General features: G+C 45.8%; 1 protein-coding gene across 2 annotated transcripts; it reads right to left on the reverse strand.

The window, feature by feature from the left end:
- Nucleotides 1–53: 53 nt before the first annotated feature.
- Nucleotides 54–21,453, reverse strand: LRRC39 (leucine rich repeat containing 39). Of its 2 annotated transcripts, XM_075002202.1 has the most exons (10): nt 21,326–21,389; nt 19,048–19,207; nt 17,555–17,765; nt 11,770–11,875; nt 11,330–11,486; nt 10,947–11,083; nt 4,978–5,123; nt 3,168–3,320; nt 1,255–1,394; nt 54–186 (listed from the first exon to the last, which is right to left on the reverse strand). In XM_075002202.1, the coding sequence occupies exons 3-10, from the start codon at nt 17,677–17,679 to the stop codon at nt 104–106; spliced, it is 1,047 nt and encodes a 348-aa protein (XP_074858303.1). In that variant the 5' UTR covers nt 17,680–17,765; nt 19,048–19,207; nt 21,326–21,389; the 3' UTR covers nt 54–103. The 2 variants fall into 2 exon arrangements, with proteins under 2 accessions (XP_074858303.1, XP_074858302.1); XM_075002201.1 differs by lacking the exon at nt 19,048–19,207 and having other exon boundaries at nt 21,326–21,453.
- Between the last annotated feature and the right edge of the window lie 1,774 nt (nt 21,454–23,227).

A 23,227-nucleotide genomic window follows, 5' to 3' on the forward strand; every position in this document is an offset into this window, starting at 1 on the left:
GTGCAAAAGTCGGGGCATTTTTATCTTGGCACACTGCAATATTACTGTAGTTTTCTCTCTTCAGAAGAAATAGAATATTATGTTTTCCTCCAATTACAAAAGCTCAGTTTGGCTTGTTTAATTTTTTTTTTAATTCATTATCATCGGTGGTAGCAGAAGCGACAGATGTGGAGTTGTTCAGGTTTTCTGAAAGACAATAGGTTAAAATGTAAGAAATTATATGCTTAATACTTGTTTCCATTTTGAACTTCATGAGGGGTTTTATCTTGTTTACTGTGCCTAGAATTTTGTTTCATAAATTCTATTTGTGGAATTGGCTAAAGTAAATACAATCAGGTGGAAATCAAATGCCATCACAATTGTGTTAGTAATTAGGTTCACATGCAGAAAGCTTTTGAGATGGAAAATAAAATAACAGCTGAAATTGATATGATCTCTCAAGTTAACCTCATTATTTAGGCAATTTGTCTTAAATGTTTATAATCTGTTAGTGAATTTAATGAGCTGGAAGATTGATATGCTGCGTCAGTAGAATTTGCTGTTCACATAATCAGTACAGAAAAGGGATACTGGCTAATGATGCTCTGCCAAATTAACTCAGTCCTGACCTTCATGTACAGCCTCAGTGGGCAATTCGTTGTCCAGTCTGTCTCAGCAGACATCACTAGGCAGTATATTTTGTCGTATGGCATCTTTTCCACGAGGAAGCAGGGTGAAATATCTAATTTATTTCATTTCGGTGCCGATTTTCCTGGAAGCACCTCACAATTCCCCATCACATATTGGTGCTTTTCCACCTACTGGCAGAAAATACTGGGACCTCCAAAATTCTGGCAAAAGCATTAGTTCCTGCCACTATTCCCTCTTCAGTGTCTGCCATGTCATGATTAAATCCAAGATTAAAGGGGCAGTGAGCTCCCCCAGGCAAAGAGGAGGGTATCTGCACTCCTCTTTCTCTAAGCATATGTGTACTGTGGTACTGGAAGGTGTAACTTTTAGCTTGAGGAGACATACCCATGCTACATGCGATTCTGCTGGGAAGTTAGCAAAAGAAGCGTTACTGCATTGGAACTCATGACAGGAGAGGCTTGTTAGCCAAGTATATACCTATGGTCTTTGGACATGATCATATTTTTAAGAGATAACAACATTTCTATTTTTAGTGTGCTAGCTCAGGTGTCTCCTCAAACTCATTTATATCTTTCTTCAAATATTTTTACACTTAACTCTGCTTACAGAGTACAGATTTCCTACCTGCTCTGCTGAGTGACTCTTGAATATACATATGCATAAACTGAATACCAAACAGTTCCCGTTCCTCCTCCTCTTCAGGATTCTCACATGGGGGAAGTGTTACCTGCAGCTCCAGTGGGTTGTCTCTGAAGTTGACAAATCTGGTAATTCAACAGAAAACATTACATTGGGAGTTCCTGTACTCCAACAAAGAAAAGCTGTTTGAAAAATTAAATTAGGCTCCACTGAGCAGTGCTTCATCAAAAAACATAACTAAGGATAATTTCTCAAGATGTTATATTTCAAGTAGTTAAAGGTATTGTGATATGTGTTTAACCTATTTAGAAATAGTCTTCATCTGAACATTTACATCACTTCTTAAAATGATTGCTATGCCAAACTTGTAGTTCATACAGTGTAACAAGGAATACCTTCCTGTTTAATGTTTCGTGTACACACTTGAAAATTTAGGCTTTAGTACCTGTTGTCAATGCCAAGACCAATTCAAGCAAATGTCGGCTGTCCAGTTCAGTTCAGTAACAAGTTCTTACTATGCTTTCATTTAAGTGCATGTTTGTTAAGTACATATTATACTTTTTTAGTGTATTTTGACACCTGAGTTCAGAAGCAGATATCTACTCTGAGACCTGAACAAGATATTTAAAATTGTGTATTGCACATGAGAATTTTTATTTTTGGTAATCAGACAATCAGCTGCAGAGTTTATGCATACCCAGATACAGTAACATACCCAAATAACTTGAAAGCAGTAAATGCCGTACTAAATCGGACCAGGTTGGTCTGTACTCAGCTGGCTGTACCAAGCCCTAGTTCATACTGTCTGGCTGCACTGCTATTTGTTTGCACAGTTAATCAATCTGGGTATAACACCCTCATCTTAATCTGGTATCCTGCCTCTGAAAATGGCAAATTCCAAGTACTTGAGAGAACAAGAAGATCCTAGGCATAGTGAATAGTAAAAAAAAAAAAACAATCTGCCTATTAAGTATTTGAAAGAAGTTTACTCTTGTCAGTTCATGGTTAGCTTATGGCCTAAAGCTTTAACATTTATAACTCAGACATTTTATCCTCACGTAGGCTTCGTCTACACTATCCCAAACCTTCAAAATGGCTATTTGCACGGCCATTTCGAAGTTTACTAATGAAGCGCTGAAGTACATATTCAGCGCCTCATTAGAATGCTGGCAGCCACGGCACTTCAAAATTGCTGTGGCTCATCCAGACGGGTCCTTTTCGAAAGGACCTTGGCAACTTCGAAATCCCCTTATTCCTATCTGCAGTTTTGAAGTGCCACAGCCACTGGCATTCTAATGAGGCGCTGAATATGTATTTCAGTGCTTCATTAGTAAACTTTGAAATGGCTATTTGCATGGCCATTTTGAAGTTTTGGGATAGTGTAGACGTGGCTACATAAATGGATTGCTTCACTGGTGTTCATATTCCAAATCTTATTCTTGACCTCACTAATATTGTGACAGTGAATTCCCCAAGTGAAATATACGTTTTATAAAAGTTTTCCTGTTACCAGTTTTTAAGTTGCTGCCTTTCAATTTTGGTCCTTTGGTCTTAGGTTTATGGGCGAGGCTAAAATAATGATTCCCAACTATTCCACCGAAAGCTAGACGCTATAGCTCTCACAGAGCCTAAAATTTCCCTTCACGTTTTTGGACACTAACTATCTACATTTGCAATGAATCCATTTGGTGAAATGAAGGAATTCTACAGTGACAAACTTGCTGGGCCAGAGTCTTTCCTGGCATAAGTCTGTAAATCCACTGACTTCAATGGAGATATACCACTTCACACCAGCTGAGGATATAACACCTTATCTCATCTTTGTTATGCAGCATTCTGCACACCTGATGTAGGGGATTATTTTAAGGCAGCTACCTGCAGTGTTATTGATATTTTACCTGAGATTAGTCATTTGTTTCATGCAAGCAGGAATATCCCGGAGTGTGTTGTTGCTGAGAACAAGAGTGCTCAGATTTTTCATATTACTGATGGTTTCTGGTAAATAGGTTATTGCATTCCGTTGGAGCCATAAAGTATGTAGGTTCTCCATTCTGTAGAAGTAGAGCATTCTACAGTTAATTCAGAATTAGGAAATATTTAATGATTGACCATTAATTTAGAGGAGTTCATTCACTTTAACAGGCATGTGTCTGATATAAAGAATGCAGTAATGCTTAACAGTCTAGGAGCATGTATAATTCTGTGGGCAAGTTAATGACAGAAAAGTAAGGGAAATATAATTGATAACTGACAATCATAAGTTCAGTGATTTCCTCTAAACTTCTATATTGCTTCGTAAAACTCTTCTTGTGCCAACCTGTACTTTGTGCATCTTAACATAGAGCTGGGCTAACTGGTGGGGCGACTAAATTCTAAGGGAGGTTGATGTTGACATCTCCATCCTTGGCTCATATATTCAGTGGTGTCACTCTATGGCATGGCAGAGGTGTAGTGCCCTCCCATGGCACCCAGCTCCACACCTCTGATTGGTGAAAAATCTGTTAATACAATGTATTATATTTAAAAGCCTTTTCTCCCACAAACACAAAAGTATCAAGCATGGGAAATGTAGAATAATCATGTAGATAAATATTCAAGAAAAACTTTAAAAAATCGACTTTTAAAATTGTATTTTAACTGAGGGATCCATTGATTGCATTAAAAAGGCATTAATCGTAGGAAACACAGGTTGAAGATAGTAACATAAATACGTTGAAGATTTCTACAGCAAGTAGATTTGACAACAGGAATTTAATGTCTTAATTATCTACTCAGCTGCAAGCAAATTTCCTTCCAAACAAAATATTAGTTCTTATAAAGCGTAGGGTAGAGATTCCTAGACAAGCAATGATGTTCTGCTAAGAACCACTACTCTAAATGTGAGTCTGGAAACTAGGCCTACACCAGGAGCATGAGTTCTGCCCCCCGCCCCCTCTGAGCCCACCTGGAAGGTCATCGCGGCCTGAACCAAGACAGAAACAGTCACCCTGGCAACCGCATTGCAGGAAGACAGCCATAGAAGTGAGAAATTGGGATGTCCCAGAAGCGGGGCAGAAACAAATGCTTGATTGTCACACACCTTCATTACCTTCTGTTTTGACTCTTTAGATATAACACAAATGGTCATATCCCTGTGAGGATAACATTGTGACACCAACATATACATCACCACTTTACACATTATTGTCCATCAATGTTTGCTTTGTTCAAAGAACTTTGTCTAAGCTATGGGTGGAGAGCACGATGGTAACCTTAGATTGTCAACTTACTGTGCTAATTGTGCTAATTTCCCTTGCAGTTAGCTTCTATACAGGGGTTCTGGGGTCTCTCCCCCTTCCCCCTCTCACTCCATTGTTTCACTCTCCACCCATCAACATTCTGTATAATCAATTGTAACCTGTTGTTTGACAGTATTCACTAACCTAACAGGTGCAGTGACACTCCACCAGGGCTGTGTGTACTAAACCCTCCTACTTGCTTTGTACACCGCGTCCAGACTTTGTTCCAACATAATGAAATATGGTGCTTTGAGATATTCCAGTTATTTTAACAATATAAGTACATGATGCCATTTTTGAATAAGCAGCACAATGTAAAGTAGCTTTCTTTATTTTGTTACAACATCAACTTTGGTACTTAATATTTTAAAGCAAAGATAAATAATTAGATTTTCAATGCAATGGAATGAAAACTAATGTATTTTTTAACCTGTCAATGGTATCAGGGAGTTGCTGAAGTTTGTTGCTCCCCATGTCTAACCATTCGAGACTTGGCATGTCCAGGAGAGCTGAAGGAATGGCCATAAACTGGTTCATACTCAGATCTACATGGTAAAGCTTCTTTAGGTTGCTGAGCTAAACAGAAAAGGGAAGACTTGTTACTTACGGATTCCTTAATGCACACTTGTACAGACAGTGCAGTAAGTAATCTTCTGCTACAGCTTCAATTTAACCATCTCAATAGAAAAATTTTGAAAATACTACAACATATTCTGAATTTCATACCAGACAAATGATTCTGGGTTGTATGAGATCAGACAGCCAGACAGTCATTTAAAATATTGCTCCAGTGGTATAAAGGGGCTTCAGTAGAAATAAAAATCTGATCTAGTCTTAGAATTTATTTTCATCGGGAAACATTCACTTGACTGCATAAAATGCACCTAACTGTGCTTGTTACACAACAGCAAGATGGATTTGGTAACTTCTAGAATTCAGTTAATAGTCCATATTCATTATAAAACTTCTCAGTTTGTTGAGTTTTAGAGATTTAGGCTGTTTCTACACAGACAAGATCTTCTGGAAGAATGGCACCTTCTTCCAGGAGATCTAAGGAGCGTCCACACATGTAAGGCAATCTTCCGGAAGAAATCCAGAAGAAGGAGCCCCATCTTTTGGATTCTGTACTCCACTGCAGAATCAAGAAGAGGGCCTTCTTCCAGAAGAATCTTCCGGAAGAAGGCATGGGTAGATGCTCCCAGACTGCTTCTTCCGAAAGAAGTGGTCCTCATGGCAGTGGCCTGCTGGAGAGCAGGGACGCTCTAGGCGACCCCAGTGGGCCTCTATGGTCTCCAGGTCCTTGCAGCTTTAAAAGCTGCAAGGACCTGGAGACCCCGTGGCAGAAAGCTTGAGAGTGTGAAACAGGCAGCACATGCAGGGCTCCCTGCCACACTCCCCCAAGGCCCCGCAGTGCCCAGCAAGCTGCAACCCACAGAGATGGCCAGCATGCCGCACTGTTCAGGGGAGCCCCAGGAACCCAGACAAGGGCAGCTAAGACCCCAACTGGGCTCAAAAATGGAGGGCCTCCTCCTGGACTGAGCCAGAGCTCCAGGACCTCCTGGGGCTCTGGCATGATGATGAGGTCCTCCAGGACACCAGTGGGCACCAGAGGAATGCCCCAGTTTTCGCCCGCCTTGTCCAGGGTCTGGCTGCCCATGGCCACCCTTTCTGGACACCAGAGCAAGTCAGGCGCAAGGTGAAGGAGCTGCGGCAGGGGTACATGCGGGCCCAGGACAGCACCCGCAGATCTGGTGGTGCCCCTGCCAGCTGCCCCTTCTACTGGGAGCTTCGGGACTTCCTGGCTGCAGGTGACACCTTCCCACCCTGCGTCACCATGGAGACAGCCGCATTTGAGCCCTCTGCTGCACCAGAGGAGGAGGAGGGACCCGCCACTGGATGTCCCATCTGATGGGGAGTCCACAGAGGGGTCCCTCGTCATCACACTGCCCTCCACCACCAGCAGCCAGGCCCCCTCCAGCTGGGCATCACCTGACATATACGAGGCCACCTCGGATAAGTGTGCACCATGGCAAAGCACAGTGGGGGAGGGGAACACCTGGGCCCCAGCACTGGGCCCTAAAGCCCATCACCGGTCAGGGCCTGGGACACACCCAGGCCTGTGGGCAGCATCCAGTTCCCGCCCCCATGGAGTACTCCCTGGGCTTGCTGAGGCCATTCCCCCCCCCCTACCCCCGGGCAGCATAGCTACATCCAGAACCCCCCACGGCTGAGACTGCCCCCAGCCCCCCGCAAGCCCATTCCCAGGGTGGGCCACCATGGACAGCACCCCAGCCCCAGCAAGTGCATGCAGGCCTGCACGGTGGCCTCCCCTAGCACATGCCCATCCTGTGCATCTGTGGAGGGGGTAACCAGCAGGGCAGACTAGGGCCATGCCACCAGATCCCAGATGTGCCACTGACTGTCCCCTCTACCCCCCACCCTCTCTCTTTTAACAGTGGCACCTTCCGAAGGCTGGGGCAGCTGGATGAGGAGGCCAGGGCCTCCCAGCCCCATCCAGCCCAGGGGACCCAGCAACCCACCAGCTGGGCCTGGACCAGCCCATGCGGCACGGCCGCGACAAGTGTGCCAGAACAGGCACAGCTGCTGTGAGGATGAGGTCCCAGCCTACACCATGGCCCTCCGCCACCAGAACACCCTCGTTGAAAGGCAGCTGGCCCTCAACGAGGCCGAGCTGCAATGAACATGGAACGCATGGGTGGAGGTGGTGGGGATGCTCCGCACTGTGTGCGGGGCCCCAGCAGGCCAGCCCTGAGCCTCCCCCAGCTTCTCCCCCTGCAGTTCCCCCCGCTGCCCCCTGCCGTCCCTCCGAGGCCTCCCCACTGTTCCCCCTGCAGTGCCCTCCAAGGTCCCCCCCGCTGGTCCCCTTGGCTGCTTCCATCCCCCCAGCCCCTGACTCTGAGGCCCTGGCCGCCCTACTGCCCCCAGGCCTGCCTGAGACTGCCCTGAGGGACCTCGCAGCATAGCTTGTGGCTACGGAGGGTCCTGTGGCGGGCCCCCTGATCCACAACCCGCCCCCCCTCTGGCTCCTCTGCTGAGGCTGGGCCAGGTGCTGACCAGCCCTACCTGCTGGTGCTTTCAGCCCCATCAGTGTCCTGCAGGGGACCACGCACCCAGGGTGGGAGGGGCACCTGCAGGCACTGGGGCTTGCAGCCTTCCACCCCGTCCCTTGATTAGGGCCCCCACCGTTCCTGCCCCAGTTCCCATCCAAGTTTAAGTGTCCCTGCCCCCTTATCCCCATGTATATAGTTCACCCCATATGAGGTTTTAGTCATTACTTTTATTATTTACTGTTTACATTGATCCCTGTTGTTAAAAGTTGAGGGTTAAATACATATTTACATTTTGCACCCGCTGTGTCCCTGATTACTGTGGGGGAGGGTAGGGGGGGATGGTGTGTGTGTGTGTGAGGTGTGCGTATGGGGATGTGTGTAGGGGGGGCCTGTGGGGAGGGGTGCAGGGATTAGTAGTCCCCTTGACTGAATGCCTCCTGAAGTGCCTCCCGGATCTGGAGCCCATCACAGTCAAGCCGCCTGTCGGGGGCCACAGCGGGCTGCTGTTAGCCGGAGGCTGGCTCTGCCATCCAGCCCTGGGGCACGGTCCCCTCATGTGCCTCGAAGAGGTTGTACAGCATGCAGCAGGCGGCCACGACCTGTGGGACGTTCTCCACCGCCACATCAAGGCATGTGAGGAGACACCTGAACCATGCCTTCAGACGGCCGAAAGCGCACTCAACAGTATACCAGGGTCACGTGAGCCGAGCATTAAACAGCTCCTGGGAGGGTGTGAGGTGGCCCATTGTATGGGCACATCAGTCAGGGCTGGAGTGGGTAGGCTGGCTCACCCACGAGGCAGAGAGGTATGACAACATCCCCGACGGCGCGCTCCCAGTGGGGCACGAATGTCCTGGCCTCCATCCTGCAGAACAGGGCGGAATTCCGCAGGATCTGCTCATCATGTGCCCTGCCTGGCCCACCAACATATATGTCCGTGAACTTCCCACAGGCATCCACCAACACCTGGAGCAGGATGGAGTGGTACCCCTTGTGGTTGGCGTATCGGCCACCACTGTGGTCCAGGGCCCTGATGGGGATATACATCCCACCGATCGCTCCGAAGCACTGGGGGAACCCGAGCACAGCGAAGCCCTAAACGACCGCATCCAGGTCCCTGATGTGCACCATCCATCGCACCATCACGTAGTTGATGGCTCTCACGACGTGCAGGGGAATGGGAAAGTGCACACTCATGGGCGTACACAGAGGGGTCCCTGCTCCCTTCCCCTTCCACCCTCTCCCTCCCTACTGGGCCCCCTCTGCTGAGGGACCCCTCCAGCAGCAGCCATGTGGTATCCCCTCTGGGCTAGGTGTGCCCGCCCCCCTCCTGTCGGCCCTGCCCCCTCCCAATAGGTGCCTGGGGTCCCCCGAGCCCACCAGCCCCCTTCTTCCTGCTAGTGGTGCAGGGTCTGGGGCAGGGTTCACCTGGAGGACGACGGCCCTGATTGTGGATGTGCCCACCCCAAACTGCTGCCCGATGAATTGGTAGCTGTCTGGGGTGGCCAGTTTCCATATGGTGATGACCATGTGCTTCTCCAGTGAGATGGCCAGCCTCATCCAGGTATCCTGGCATCGTAGCTTGGGGGTGAGCCAGCTGCAGATCTCCAGGCAGGTCTCTTTCTTCATCTGCAGGTTCTGCAGCCAGCGGTCCTTGTCCCACTCCCCCATGACGACCCTGTCTCACCAATCCATGCTGGTGGTGTGGGTCTAGATGCGCTGGACTGGCTGGATGGGGCCCAGTGGGGGGGGCGGTTCAGGACCCACAGGTCTGGGTATCTGTCACCACAGGAGGCTGAGGAGGGAGGCCAGGAGGATGGCTAGCCTGCGGGTAAAGGCAAGCCTGCTGTCCTGTGGCTGCTGGGGGTCCATGCCTGCTGGTCAGCGGGTGCTGGAAAGGGATCTGGGTCCAGCTTGCTGTGCACAGATGTGGCTGGCCTCAGCAGCGTTTGCAGGGAGGGCCTGTTTGGGTGGGGCCCTTTAAAGGGCCATGTGGCCGGCAGCCCCAGAAGGGCTCCCTGGCCGTGTGACCCTGTCCATGCCGTTTCCTGCCCTGTTGTTCCGGAAGAGCGCCAATGTGTGTGTAGATGTGCTCTTCCAGAAGAAGGGGCGGCTCCTTCGGGGTCCTGTTTGCTGTGTAGATGCACTCTTCCAGAAGAGGATCTTCCATAAGACATCTTTCGGAAGATCATCTTCCAGAAAAAACTGCCATGTGAAGAAATGGCCTTAATGTTTGGACTTAATTCTGCGAGACATTGAGCGCCCTCCATCTCCAGGGAAGTCTGTGGGAATTTAAGTTACTATAATACCTGTCAGGGTTGTGATTTTTGTAATAAATACAAATACATTCAAGTATTTATTACTCTGTAGCCAAAGGACTGATACAGCGATATACCCTTTTCATATGTACATCATCAGTTATGATTCAGCCCAAGTAAGTAGACAGCAAAAGTTATTACTCTCAGCTAGTCTGTGTCCTCTCTGAAGGGAGTTACTTCACGTCCTTGAGGACATACAGTTGTCTGTATCACACAAACCACAATCACAAGTAGCAGTTTTTGTAGGGACATCAGTAACTGAACAGGAGGGAATGAATTATGCTGGGGCATCCAAACCCCAACCAGCATGCAACAATCTTCAGAAATTTGAGTGCTGGGGTATGTCTGCCAGGATTCAGGTCTTCAGCCATGCAGGTGGAACTGCTGAAGCCCCAAGCACTGGCAGGCATGCCCCATGGAGCTGAGCCCTAAGACACCCCTGCCCATGAAACAGAATGTCCTACCCCACTATGCTGCCAAAGGGCAGAAGTCCAACCTTTGGAGAATTTTTTGGGGAGCCCCGTGAGCCAAACTTTAACTGTAAAAAAACACCTGTGGCTTGTGAGCCAGTTTGGCCACCCTTAGCTATGCTCACTCCCTTAATGGTGACTTTACCATGATCACAGTTGAGCCAGTGGGCCAGAGCCTCAGCTGGCATAAACAAGTGTAGGTTAATTAAAATCAGTGGCCTGACATTTGCTAAGCAGTTCCCCAAGTAAAATAAGGATCAGTTCCTGCAAAATTATTCATGTGGTTAATCCCATTAGTTTCAATGGAACTGTTCACATAAACAAAAGTTATGCATGTGCTTAAATATTTATAAAATCAGCATCTTAAAATTAAAGTGAAAACAAACAAATTATTAGACAGGTCCTGCAAGACTTTCCAGTGGAAAGATACTATATCATCTTAAAGTTTAGAAGAAAACAAGTTCATTTTTTCTGAGAATAATTTTTGCTAGTGAAAACATTTACTATGAACCTGTACAAAAATTATTGTTTTTCTCAAACCTGAGGTGGAAGGTCGCAGATATCCCTGTTTACAGCCAGTTCCAGTCTTCCCAAGCTGACACAGTTGCTTAGCTCTTTAGGAACAGACTTAATTTTATTATAACTGAGAAGCAGCTCTTGGAGGTTAGGCAGCTGACCTGCAACGGCAATAATCAGAGAGAATGCACCTGGATATTGGCCCTAAAGACTAAATTAATCTTTCAGATGTGAAAAACTGGGATTAAACCAGACTTTGTGTTGGCTCATTTGCGTAGGGTGAGTGCTCTTGGTCAGTCTAGTGAAAATAAAGATGCAGAAAATTATTGGATTTGGTGTGGTGGCTGCTTAAATCAGTTGAGTACTTCATTTGAGAAGTGTTGCTGTTGTTTTTAAATACCACTCACCAATCTCTTTAGGTAACTTTTCAATGGCATTTCGGGATAAGTCCAGTACAATAAGATTTTGGAACCTTCCAATGAATTCAGGAATTTGCACCAAATTATTTCTGTGAAGCTGCCATTCCTGGAGGTGGTTCAGTTTGAGTAAGCAAGAGGGTAACATCTAAAAGGAAAATCAGAAGGAAAGTCCACTTAGTTGGTGAAATGAAGATAGACTAATTGTAAATGTCCGAAGATTTTGAAAATATGGATATTTATGCTAGAGATGAAGGATATTGAATAGAACTGGTCCCAAAACAGATCGCTGGAGAATCCTGCTTGTTATGCCCTTCCAGCATGACTGCAAACCATTAATAACTACTCACTTAAGTTGGGCTAAAGACCTAAAATTGTTTAACTCTTAATTTACTAACCATAGATCCCAAGCAAGTTCCTGGTAATATTACCTTCCACTCTTCTTGTTCAATCTTTAATATAACCCGTCCATCTTCAGTGATCACTTTTTTTTTGAGCTTGGCTAAAGTAACTCTTTCTTCCCAGACAAGCGTCAGTCTACAAGACAAAAAACTCCTCTTTAGTTGTGCAGCTAGGAACTCATTTTCATTACCTGACGTAGCACCTTTTTGGCGAGAAGCCTTGATGGAGGTCAGACAAGTATTTATCTTAACGGGATGCCAGATACACTTGGGAAGGGCTGTAAATTTAGCAGTCTTAGAGAATTCTAATGCTTTGGGTAATGCAAAATGATTTGCAGTTCTGCAAGATTGTATTTTGAACTCTTTGGCTACGTCTACACTAGCCAAAAACTTCGAAATTGCCATGCAAATGGCCATTTTGAAGTTTACTAATGAAGCGCTGAAATACATATTCAGCGTCTCATTAGCATGTGGGCGGCCGCAGCACTTCGAAGTTGACACAGCTCGTCCAGACAGGGCTCCTTTTCAAAAGGATCCCGCCTACTTCAAAGTCGTCTTATTCCTATCTGTTCATGGGAATAAGGGGACTTCGAAGTAGCTGGGGTCCTTTCAAAAAGGAGCCCCGTCTGGACGAGCCACATCAATTTCGAAGTGCCACAGCTGCCCGCATGCTAATGAAGCGCTGAATATGTATTTCAGCACTTCAATAGTAAACTTCGAAATGGCCATTTCGAAGTTTTTGGCTAGTGTAGACACGGCCTTTGTGAATCAAATTATTTTACAGAGATAAACTAACTTCTCCCATCAAGCTTTATAATGTTTTACCACAGACAGTGGGGGTGTGTGGATAATGTAAGGGGATTGTCCTGCAGATTTGTGGGTAGCAGTGTCTTCCCACTCAGCTATCTGTGTAAGCAGGGCACAGGCACAAGATGCCTGTAGCACCTACTGCACATGTGCAAGCAGCCAGCTCCTCGGTTCTTCTCTGATCCGGAAGCCAAAGAAGGAATCCAAAGCAGAGGGGAGGAGGGTGGGTGGTAGAGAACCCAGAGGGCAACATCTCAAAGAACTCCACTTACTGCACAGGGTGAGTACCCTCTCCTTCTTCAAGAGTCCCCAGGGGTGCTACACCTTTAAGTGACTACAAAGCAGCGTCATTGCTTGGAGGTGGGTCTTTGGATGGTGAGCATGTGCTGCTAACACGGATCGGCCAAATGCAGTCTGTGAGTCAGCAAAGGTTTGTATGGCATAATGTTGGGTGAATGTGTGAGCGGACACTCACATGGCTGCTCTGTAAATATCCTCAGCGGACATGCCTTGGAGGAAGGCTGTAGAAGTGGCCATTGCATGTGTGGAATGGGCAGGAATGCCTGTCAGTGGTTCTTTGTTAAACTTGTTGTAAGCAAGTCTTATACAGCCCAAGATCCATTTGGACAGCCTCTGTTTGGAGACAGGTGTACCACAGGACCTTTTGGCCAAGGAGATGAAGAGTTTAGTCGTCTTCTGGAATGGCTGTGTTCTCCGCAGATAGAAAGCCAAGGCTGGTCAGATATCAAGGGTATGCATGGTTCTGTCTCTATCATTGGCAGGAGGTTTGGGGAAGAAAACAGGTAAGTACACTGGTTAATTGCAGACAAGTAAGTATTTTAGGAAGGAATTTAGGGTGGGTGCAGAGGACCACTTTGGTCTTGTAAAAGGTCATGTACGGTGGTTCTGACATCAGTGCACTGATCTCCCCTGCCCTACGTGCCGAGGCGATTACCATGAGGAAAGCCTCTTATTTAGTTGTTCCTTGAAGGTAAGTTACTCTTTTAATTTGATTTTTTTTCTTTTAGGTGACAGGTGCAGGAATGCTGTTGTGACTGAAGCCAGCAGCAATCAGAGAAGAACCGAGGAGCTGGCTGCTTGCACATGCACATGAGGTGCTACCAGCATCTCATGCCTGTGCCGTGCACCCATGGACAGTTGTGCGGGGCACACTCCTACTTACAAATCTACTCCTAGTGGGCGCAATGGTGCTGATGCACCTAAAGGTGGAGCACCCACGGGGACCCTCAAAAAAGCACTAAATTCCTTTAACAGCAACGAAGGGTCCTGTGGCACCTTATAGACTGACAGAAAAGTTTTGAGCATGAGCTTTCGTGAGCACAGACTCACTTTATCAGATGCTGGTCTTGGAAATCTGCAGGGCCAGGTATAAATAAGCCAGAGCACGGGTGGGGATAACAAGGTTAGCTCAGTCAGCAAGGGTGAGGCTTACTACCAGCAGTTGATCTGGAGGTGTGAACACCAAGGGAGGGGAAGCTGCTTCTGTATTTAGCCAGCCATTCTTAGTCTTTGTTTAAGCCAGAGCTGAGGGAATCGAATTTGCAGATGAATTGTGGCTCAGAAATTTCTCTTTGGAGTCTGGTCCTGAAATTTCTTTGCTGTAGGATAGCTACTTTTAAGTCTGCTACTGTGTGGCCCGGGAGATTGAAGTGCTCTCCTATGGGTTTTTGTATATTGCCATTTCTGATGTCTGATTTGTGTGCGTTTGTTCTTTTACGTAGAGACTGTCCAGTTTGTCCGATGTATATAGCAGAGGGGCATTGCTGGCACATGATGGCATAAATTATATTGGTAGATGTGCAGCTGAATGAACCCACGATGGTGTGGCTGATCTGGTTAGGTCTTGTAATGGTGTTGCTGGTGTAGATATGTGGGCAGAGCTGTCAATCTCTCCAGCTACACACTCAGCTCAGCAGAAGAGTCTGCTCTTTCTCGGGGACTCTCTTTTTGCCCCACCACCCGCACAAACATAGTACAGTTCTGCGGTGATCTGGAAGCCTACTTTCGCCGTCTCAGACTCAAAGAATACTTTCAACACAACACTGACCAGCACACCGTTACACAGACACCCTCCCAGCAGCACAAGAAGAATAACTCCACTTGGACTCCTCCTGAGGGTAGAAATAACAGTCTGGACCTATATATAGAATGCTTTCGCCGACGCGTACAGGCAGAAATTGTGGAGACACAGCATCGTTTGCCTCACAACCTCAGTCGTGCGGAGCGCAATGCCATCCACAGCCTCAGAAACAACCCTGACATTATAATCAAAGAGGCAGATAAAGGCGGAGCTACTGTCATCATGAACAGGTCTGACTGCCAGAAAGAGGCTTCCAGGCAACTCTCCAATACCAAATTTTACAGGCTACTTTCCTCAGATCCCACCAAGGAATACACTAAGAAACTACACCATCTGCTCAGGACACTCCCTACACAAGCACAAGAACAGATTTATACCAACACACCTCTAGAGCCCCGTCCGGGGCTATTCTGCCTACTACCCAAGATCCACAAACCTGGAAATCCTGGACGCCCCATCATCTCAGGCATTGGCACTCTCACTGAAGGACTGTCTGGTTATGTGGACTCTGTCCTTGGACCGTATGCCACCAGCACTCCCAGCTATCTCCAAAACACCACTGACTTCCTGAGAAAACTGCAAGACATTGATGACCTACCAGAAAACACTATCTTAGCCACCATGGATGTAGAGGCTCTCTATACCAACATCCCACACAAAGATGGAATAAATGCTGTCCAGAACAGTATCCCTGATGATGCTACAGCACATCTGATGGATGAGCTCTGTAACTTTATCCTCACACACAATTATTTCAAATTTGGCGACGACATATATCTTCAAATCAGCGGCACAGCTATGGGTACCCGCATGACCCCTCAATATGCCAATATTTTCATGGCTGACCTGGAACAGCGCTTCCTTAGCTCTCGTCCACTAACACCCCGTCTCTACTTACGCTACATTGATGACATCTGCATCATCTGGACTCATGGGAAGGAGACTCTGGAGGAATTCCACCGGGACTTCAACAACTTTCACCCCAACATCAACCTCAGCCTGGAACAGTCCACACAAGAGATCCACTTCCTGGACACCACGGTGCTAATACATGATGGCCACATCAATACCACTCTGTACCGTAAACCTACTGACTGCTACACCTACATTCATGCCTCCAGCTTCCATCCCAGACACACCACATGATCCATTGTCTACAGCCAAGCACTAAGATACAACTGCATTTGTTCCAACCCCTCCGACAGAGACAAACACCTACAGGATCTCTACCAAGCATTCTTGAAACTGCAATACCCACCTGAGGAAGTGAAAAAACAGATCAACAGAGCCAGACGTGTGCCACGAAGCCTCTTACTACAGGACAAGCCCAAGAGAGAAACCAACAGAACACCACTAGCCATCACCTACAGTCCTCAGCTAAAACCTCTACAGAGCATCATCAGGGATTTACAACCCATCCTGGACAATGATCCCCCACTTTCACAGGCCTTGGGAGGCAGACCAGTCCTTGCCCACAGACAACCTGCCAACCTGAAGCAAATCCTAACCAGCAACTATACACCGGACCACAGTTACTCTAACTCAGGGACCCATCCATGCAACAAACCTCGTTGCCAGCTCTGCCCACATATCTACACCAGCAACACCATTACAAGACCTAACCAGATCAGCCACACCATCGTGGGTTCATTCAGCTGCACATCTACCAATATAATTTATGCCATCATGTGCCAGCAATGCCCCTCTGCTATATACATCGGACAAACTGGACAGTCTCTACGTAAAATGATAAACGCACACAAATCGGACATCAGAAATGGCAATATACAAAAACCCATAGGAGAGCACTTCAATCTCCCGGGCCACACAGTAGCAGACTTAAAAGTAGCTATCCTACAGCAAAGAAATTTCAGGACCAGACTCCAAAGAGAAATTTCTGAGCTACAATTCATCTGCAAATTCGATTCCCTCAGCTCTGGCTTACACGAAGACTGAGAATGGCTGGCTAAATACAGAAGCAGCTTCCCCTCCCTTGGTGTTCACACCTCCAGATCAACTGCTGGTAGTAAGCCTCACCCTTGCTGACTGAGCTAACCTTATTATCCCCAGCCTTGCTCTGGCTTATTTATACCTGGCCCTGCAGATTTCCAAGACCAGCATCTGATAAAGTGAGTCTGTGCTCACGAAAGCTCATGCTCAAAACTTTTTTGTTAGTCTATAAGGTGCCACAGGACCCTTCGTTGCTGTTACAGATTCAGACTAACACGGCTACCTCTCCGATACATAAATTCCTTTAGTTGTTTCACTTCCATAGCGTCTATCTGCTATACCCTATAGATTATAGCAACAGAGACAGAGGTCTTTGTTCTGGACAAAGAAGAGTTGACTTCCTTACATCCATATGTATGATTTGGTAGACATTGTGAGGAATGGGGGCTGAGCTGAGTGGGGTGCAGGGGTGACTAGGACAGAGCACAGCACAGATGGGGCCATAAGCTGAGGAGCTTACCTCCACAACCAGCAGCATCTTCCTCCACCATGCATGCATACAGGCAGCTTGAATTCAAGTTCATGCAAATCGTCACAGACTAATTAGTGAAGATAATAGTCACCATTATTTTGACCTCTAAAGTGGAAATCATTTCTAAATGAAGGGCACCAATTTCTGCTACAAAAACATGAAGAATTTACTTTATGTTATTGCAGCTCTAAAGACAGTGGGAGGTGTTGTAGTTTGATATGTATGGCAGCAGGATTAGCAAACACTTATTTCTATTTACAGTTGATAAGAATTCTCTGTTTGATTTGAGTCTGCAATCAGATGCCCTTCAATGGGACTTTGCCTGAGTAAAGATTGCAGGATTGGACCCTGCATATTCCAGAAAAGCTCAACTATAGTCCCGTTTGTTTAGCTGCACATTTCCTTCTAACATCTCAGGAACATACCTGCCTACAGCCCTCTGTCTGAATTCCTTCTCCTTCCGTAGTTCTTCATTTATTTTCCGAATTCTCACTTCCCAAAGGTTTTTAACAGAAGAAAACGATCCAGTGCATGGCGCTGTCTCAGTCATGGTTCTTATACGTTCTGGTTCAGTGACAGATATCTACTTTTGAATAGCACACAGCTTGCCATTGTCACCATTATAAACCCTATAAGCTGGACATGCCAGAGGGAGACATCAGTGTTAAAAAAATGTATATACCTGTGTGATTAATCAAACACAATCAGTGTTCAGAGCTGCTGGAATTCACACCCACGACTCCTATCACATATACAGAATAGTTGATCGGTTGTTCCTGCTTACCTCTTCACATCATATAAGAATAACTAAGAACATACAAATGACCATAGTGGGTTAGACCAAAGGTGCTACTAACCCAGTGCCCTGTCTTCTGAGAATGGCTAATGCCAGGTGCCCCCAAGAACAGAAGAGGCAATCATCAAGTGATCCACCCTGTCACCCATTCCTTGCTTCTGTAAAACAGAGGCTACAGACACCATCCCTGCCCAGTCTGGCTAGTAGCCATTGATGGGCCTATCTTCCATGAAAAGAAAATATTTTTTCATATAATGCACAATCAACCTGTGGCTTTCCCTGTCAGATTGTATTGGATTAATCACTTCCCTTCCTTAACTACTTTCTCCATACCAGTCATAATTTTATAGATCTCCGTCCTGTCCCCCTCTTCGTCATCTCTATTCCAGGCTTAAAAGCCCCAGACTTATTTATTGCTCCTCATATGGAAGCTGTCCTATGTCCCTAACTATTTTGTTGCCCTTTTCTGAATCTTTTCCAATTCCAATATTCAATTAAGTTGAAGGGTGACACAGAGGTGAACCCACTGGATGTGATTATCCAGTCCGGGGCATTGAGGTGGACTGTGCTTAGGGCACCTTTTCTAGCCCCGTCCCCATGTGGGATGAGCAGAGCAGATCCTAAATAGGGCTGCTTAGTTGTGGATGCAGCAGCCAGACCATTCTACCACCTCAGTCCTTGAAACGGAATGACTGATACGTACATCCACCACATCTGTGCTGGTCCCTGACTAAAAGCTTCCAGATTTCACACTCTTGCCCCCGTCACCATTTGCCAGTTGCTGTAGGACTTAGGTTTAGGAGAGTGGTACATAAGAAGACGCCTGCGCGTGAAATCTTTTAACAGGGGAGGGACTGTTGCACTGCAGCCACCCCATGGTTCTCGATGGATAGAAAGCTCAAGTCCAATGGCATGGGATCCATGACAAATGGGAGTCTCCTGTCCGCTGCAGCCTTCATCCACCTTTACAGCCATTGTCGCATTACCCTTGCTATCCTCTGCCCATTCTGCTGTTAAGGAGTTTTAGGATCATTCTTCATCTGGACCTTCCCCACTTGCCGGGAGTACAAGACTCTCCATGGCATCCCTCTCAGGTTCACTGGAACATGAAAGCCCACTCACCACAAGAAGGTGACAATCTGGAGAATGAGTGAGAAGTGACACAGGTAACGATAGATAGAAGACCATAAATTCTACTCATCACAGCACTAGCCCATGGAATTCACTGCCATGAGCTATCCTTGAGTCCAAGACCTTGGGAGGCTACAGAACAGCTCAGCATCTAATACAAATTGACAAGTATAGGAGTAGCCGTGTTAGTCTGTGTCTGTGGAAAAAAACAAGAAATCCTGTGGCACCTTATAGACTAACAGATTTTTTGGAGAATAAGCTTTTGTGGGAAAGGCGTCTGATGAAGCGGGTCTTTGCCCATGAAAGCTTATGCTCCAAAAAATCTGAGCATCTATAAGGTGCACAGGACTTCTCATTAGTACAGATTGTGAGTGAAATAAACCAAGTACAAGGGGTGATCTTTGTTTCAGGGGATCAGTCAGACATTAATTGCCAAGAGTCAGGAGGGAAACTGCTTTATAGGCTGGCTATTAATAACAGCCTGTCAGATGGCTTCTTGAACATTCTGGTACTAGTTCCTGGCACGCAGGACTCCTGATCATTCCTGGGCTTCTCCTTGGTAGGGCTTTTCAGCCACTCTTGTATTGATTGGGTTTTTCTTTTCTAACAATAGACTAGAACTCTGATGTTTGGTTTGGGGCAGGGATAGCTTGAGGGTATTGCATTGACATATAGCTCTTCGGGGCTACGTAGTAAAGCTAAGACCACACTAAACATTGCATCTCATTTTTTATTATAAATGCGTATGACTGGGTGGCAAACACCCAGCTCCAGTCTGAAAAGCCTGAGGATGTTTTTTTCAGCCAGCTAGACAGCTTGCCCTTGAGCACTGAAAGTGGAATATTAGCATTTTCCCTGCAAGCATCTTTCTTCCAATGGTCATTGGAGAATCACTTGTTTAAAGGAGTCTTTCCCCGATTGCTTTTCTTACAGCTGACCTTTTAAATGTGACAGAGACAAACCAGCTTCTGCACTACAGTGGCTATATGGTACCTATTTACAAAATATTTCTGCATCCAAAGTGGTTAACATTCATACTAGATTTTCCCTTTCTCTTATTATTGCACTGGTGTATCCTATAACAAGACCATATGTGAGCACTTATATCTAAGAAATACAGAAGAAAAAATACAAAAAGGTAGAAAAAATATAAAGAAATGAACATGGAATATGGCTCTTCATTGGAAATACAGTATAGACTGGAAAATGGAATTCCTCTGGAGCTATGATGCAGTAAAAGAGGAGAATTTGGCCCAACCATTTTTGCACAGCTAATGCTTAACCTTGCTTTAAGAATATCAGTTGTTAACGGGAAGCTCAATATTTTGAGGGCCAGGCTCATGGTGCCCAGGAAAGTGTACATTATAGTTTCATTTTAGAACTCCCAAAACTTGTCTGAGACTCTTTTCTGATGAAGAATGGATGCATCTTCCTCTTTTTCCCCTCCCTTCATTTGTTGGTATGAACACAAACACCTTGATGTAGGTTCACACATTAACACTTCTCCCCACACTGTCCAGCAGCCTTTACCAGTAACCAGCTCTTCATCCCAGTATCTGCCTTTGCACCCAACATGACTAAAACCATTAACTAAATATTTTTAATAAATTATTCATAGCTGAGATTGAAATTTCTGTTAACAAACTTCAGAGTTAACTCTCATTGAGACAGATCAGTCAATTTCTGCTTCTGATAGATACTAGTTTAGGATATTTGGAAACTAGGAAAACAATATTATTTCAACAGTTGACATTCAGTTCAAATTCCTGTACTGTAAACTTAAGTCAGAAACATATCTATGATACCTAAATAAGGGGAATCCCAACCCTGACTGGGTTTTCTAATGCTACTTGTAATACTAAACAACTGAAAGAGTTTTTAGGCCACCTGATTTAAAATTATAATTTAGCTTCTGGACCCGTTCTGTACTAGAGGGTGGATTCTTCAGTAAATTCCACAACTACAGAAATCATGCAACACATAAGGTCACAAGTATAGGCTTTTGTTTTCAAAAAGATGTAACTATGTAACAAGACCTTTCAGACTACAAAAAGCTGAAAATAGAACATTTTGAGCCCACTGTTTATGCTTCTTTCTGGTAAGCACAATAATACTCCAGAGATGATGAACTGTTAGCAGTTCAGACGTGCATTCCTAATTTTAGCTGTAAAACAACTGTAAATTTACTGACTTGTAAGCAGAGCTTCTGCTTGTGATAACTGCCCAACGTTCCCTTTCAGACGTAAGGAAACATTTTATAACAACTTACCTAAATCATTTGATTTAGTCACAGATTTTTCACAACTCATTGATTTCTGTGCAAGAGCAGAGGATATGAATCTTGCCTATGTTACTAACGTCTGTTTCTGATACATACGCCAATTATGTGAAATGTAATGCCAGTCGAGTTCTAATTTTAACTCATGACATTGCTGGGACTAAGAGATATCACATGGGACTACTTTGCGAAGCCGCTGAGCATTCACCACTGAATGTCTTTGCCATGTTTCGAACACAATAAGCTTTTAAACACACATCCAAACTTGTAATGTAAAAGAAACAGTTAATACATTTTGCTATGCTGAATAACATACATCTAAACAAACTAGACTGGAGTTTAGAATGACAATTGTTTGCTTTACACAGGCAATGTTCTACTGTAAATAAGTGTAAGGAATGTGGCAGCAGGAACGCAACGCTGCTGAAGGCTGGGAGGAATGTGTCTCCCAGAGGTCATCTGCATGAGAATGCAAAGGGTTGCATGTGTGATACTGAGGCTGGGAAGAATGTGTCTCCCAGAGATCATTTGCATGAGAATGCAAAGGTGTACATGTGTGATACCTTTCAGGCAAAGCCTAATGGGTAGCAAGTAAGCCATGAGATTTGGTCTATTGTAAACATGTTGTTGTAAAATCACAATTTAAGCTGAAACTCAGTGTGGGAGTTTTGAGACCTCACCAATGCTCTGGGTTGTTGTGGGGGACAGGGCAGTCGCCATAGCTGCATAAGACAATGATTACACAGGGCTACCTGGTTTGAAGCATTGTAAAGCAGAATGGAAGGGACACTGGTTGAAGTAGCTTGCTGAGTGCCTTGGGCCTGTAGATACCTTAGCCATATAGCTATAAGCCTGGGTTGACTAGCCCTCCCCACCTGTTGAAAAATAGAGCTGAATACTAGGATGTTCATGAAACCCTACAGTAGAACTATTAAAAGCTGAAGTTGCAGTGTAGCAGCTCAGGCCATGCAGAGCTGAAATCACAGGGTTCTGCCTCAGGGAGATCCCAAGCAGTGTGATTGGTAAAGGAGCAGCAGAATATGGCAACTGGCTGGTAGGAGCAGCTGCGGGTGGCAGTGACTGGCGGGCGGCTTGTAGGAGGAGTAGCTGGCGGCCATCAGGTGGCAGCAAGGGGATGCTGCAGACAAGTGGACGGCTAGTACTGCCTTGGTGATGTATCTGTGGGCTCTGGGTTTGGGAGTGCACCGCGGGAGGCACACCCTGTAACTGTGTGGGGTAAAGGGCCAAGAGCCCCAGCAAGAGACTTGGTTCTATAGCATGTGGGGATGGTATCTTGTTAAAGGGGTGTGTCTCTTCTTTGCTTAGATACACTGCATCTGTCACTGTACACTTGGGGTAGGATATGGTCATTAAATAAGCTGTTTCTATCTTAGACTCTGTGCTTGTGAGAACTGCCTTACAGTCTCCCAGCAAGTGGGGTGAAATTTTCCCAGGCCACTGGGTGGGGGCGCGAGCCCGTTGGTTGTATCCTTGACACGAAACCCCCCAGGAGCTGAACCCGGCCCTTCTAGCAAGCACCTGGCATTAATAGAAGAGTTACATAAGAGTTTCAGAAACATATCATATTGTTCTGAAAAGTATTATAAATTAAAAAAAAAAAACTAGAATACCCTATATGTGGATGAGAAAAAGCTTGCTTTATATTGTTCTGATCAGTTACACTTCTACAGGTTGAACCTCTGTAGTCCAGCACCCTCGGGACTTGACTGGTGTCAAATGAGAGAATTTGCCAGAAAACAGGAGATCAGTGTTCTCCAGCAGCATTACCAACACTTCCACTGCTTACTGGGCTCTTAGAGGACATTTAGGGATAAATTACAGCTAAATAATACCACAGAACATGGGGAGCCAGAACTGGTGGCTGGAAACAAA

This window comes from Carettochelys insculpta, chromosome 9 (assembly GCF_033958435.1).
Source record: "Carettochelys insculpta isolate YL-2023 chromosome 9, ASM3395843v1, whole genome shotgun sequence".
In the NCBI taxonomy this organism is placed as follows: Eukaryota; Metazoa; Chordata; order Testudines; family Carettochelyidae; genus Carettochelys; species Carettochelys insculpta.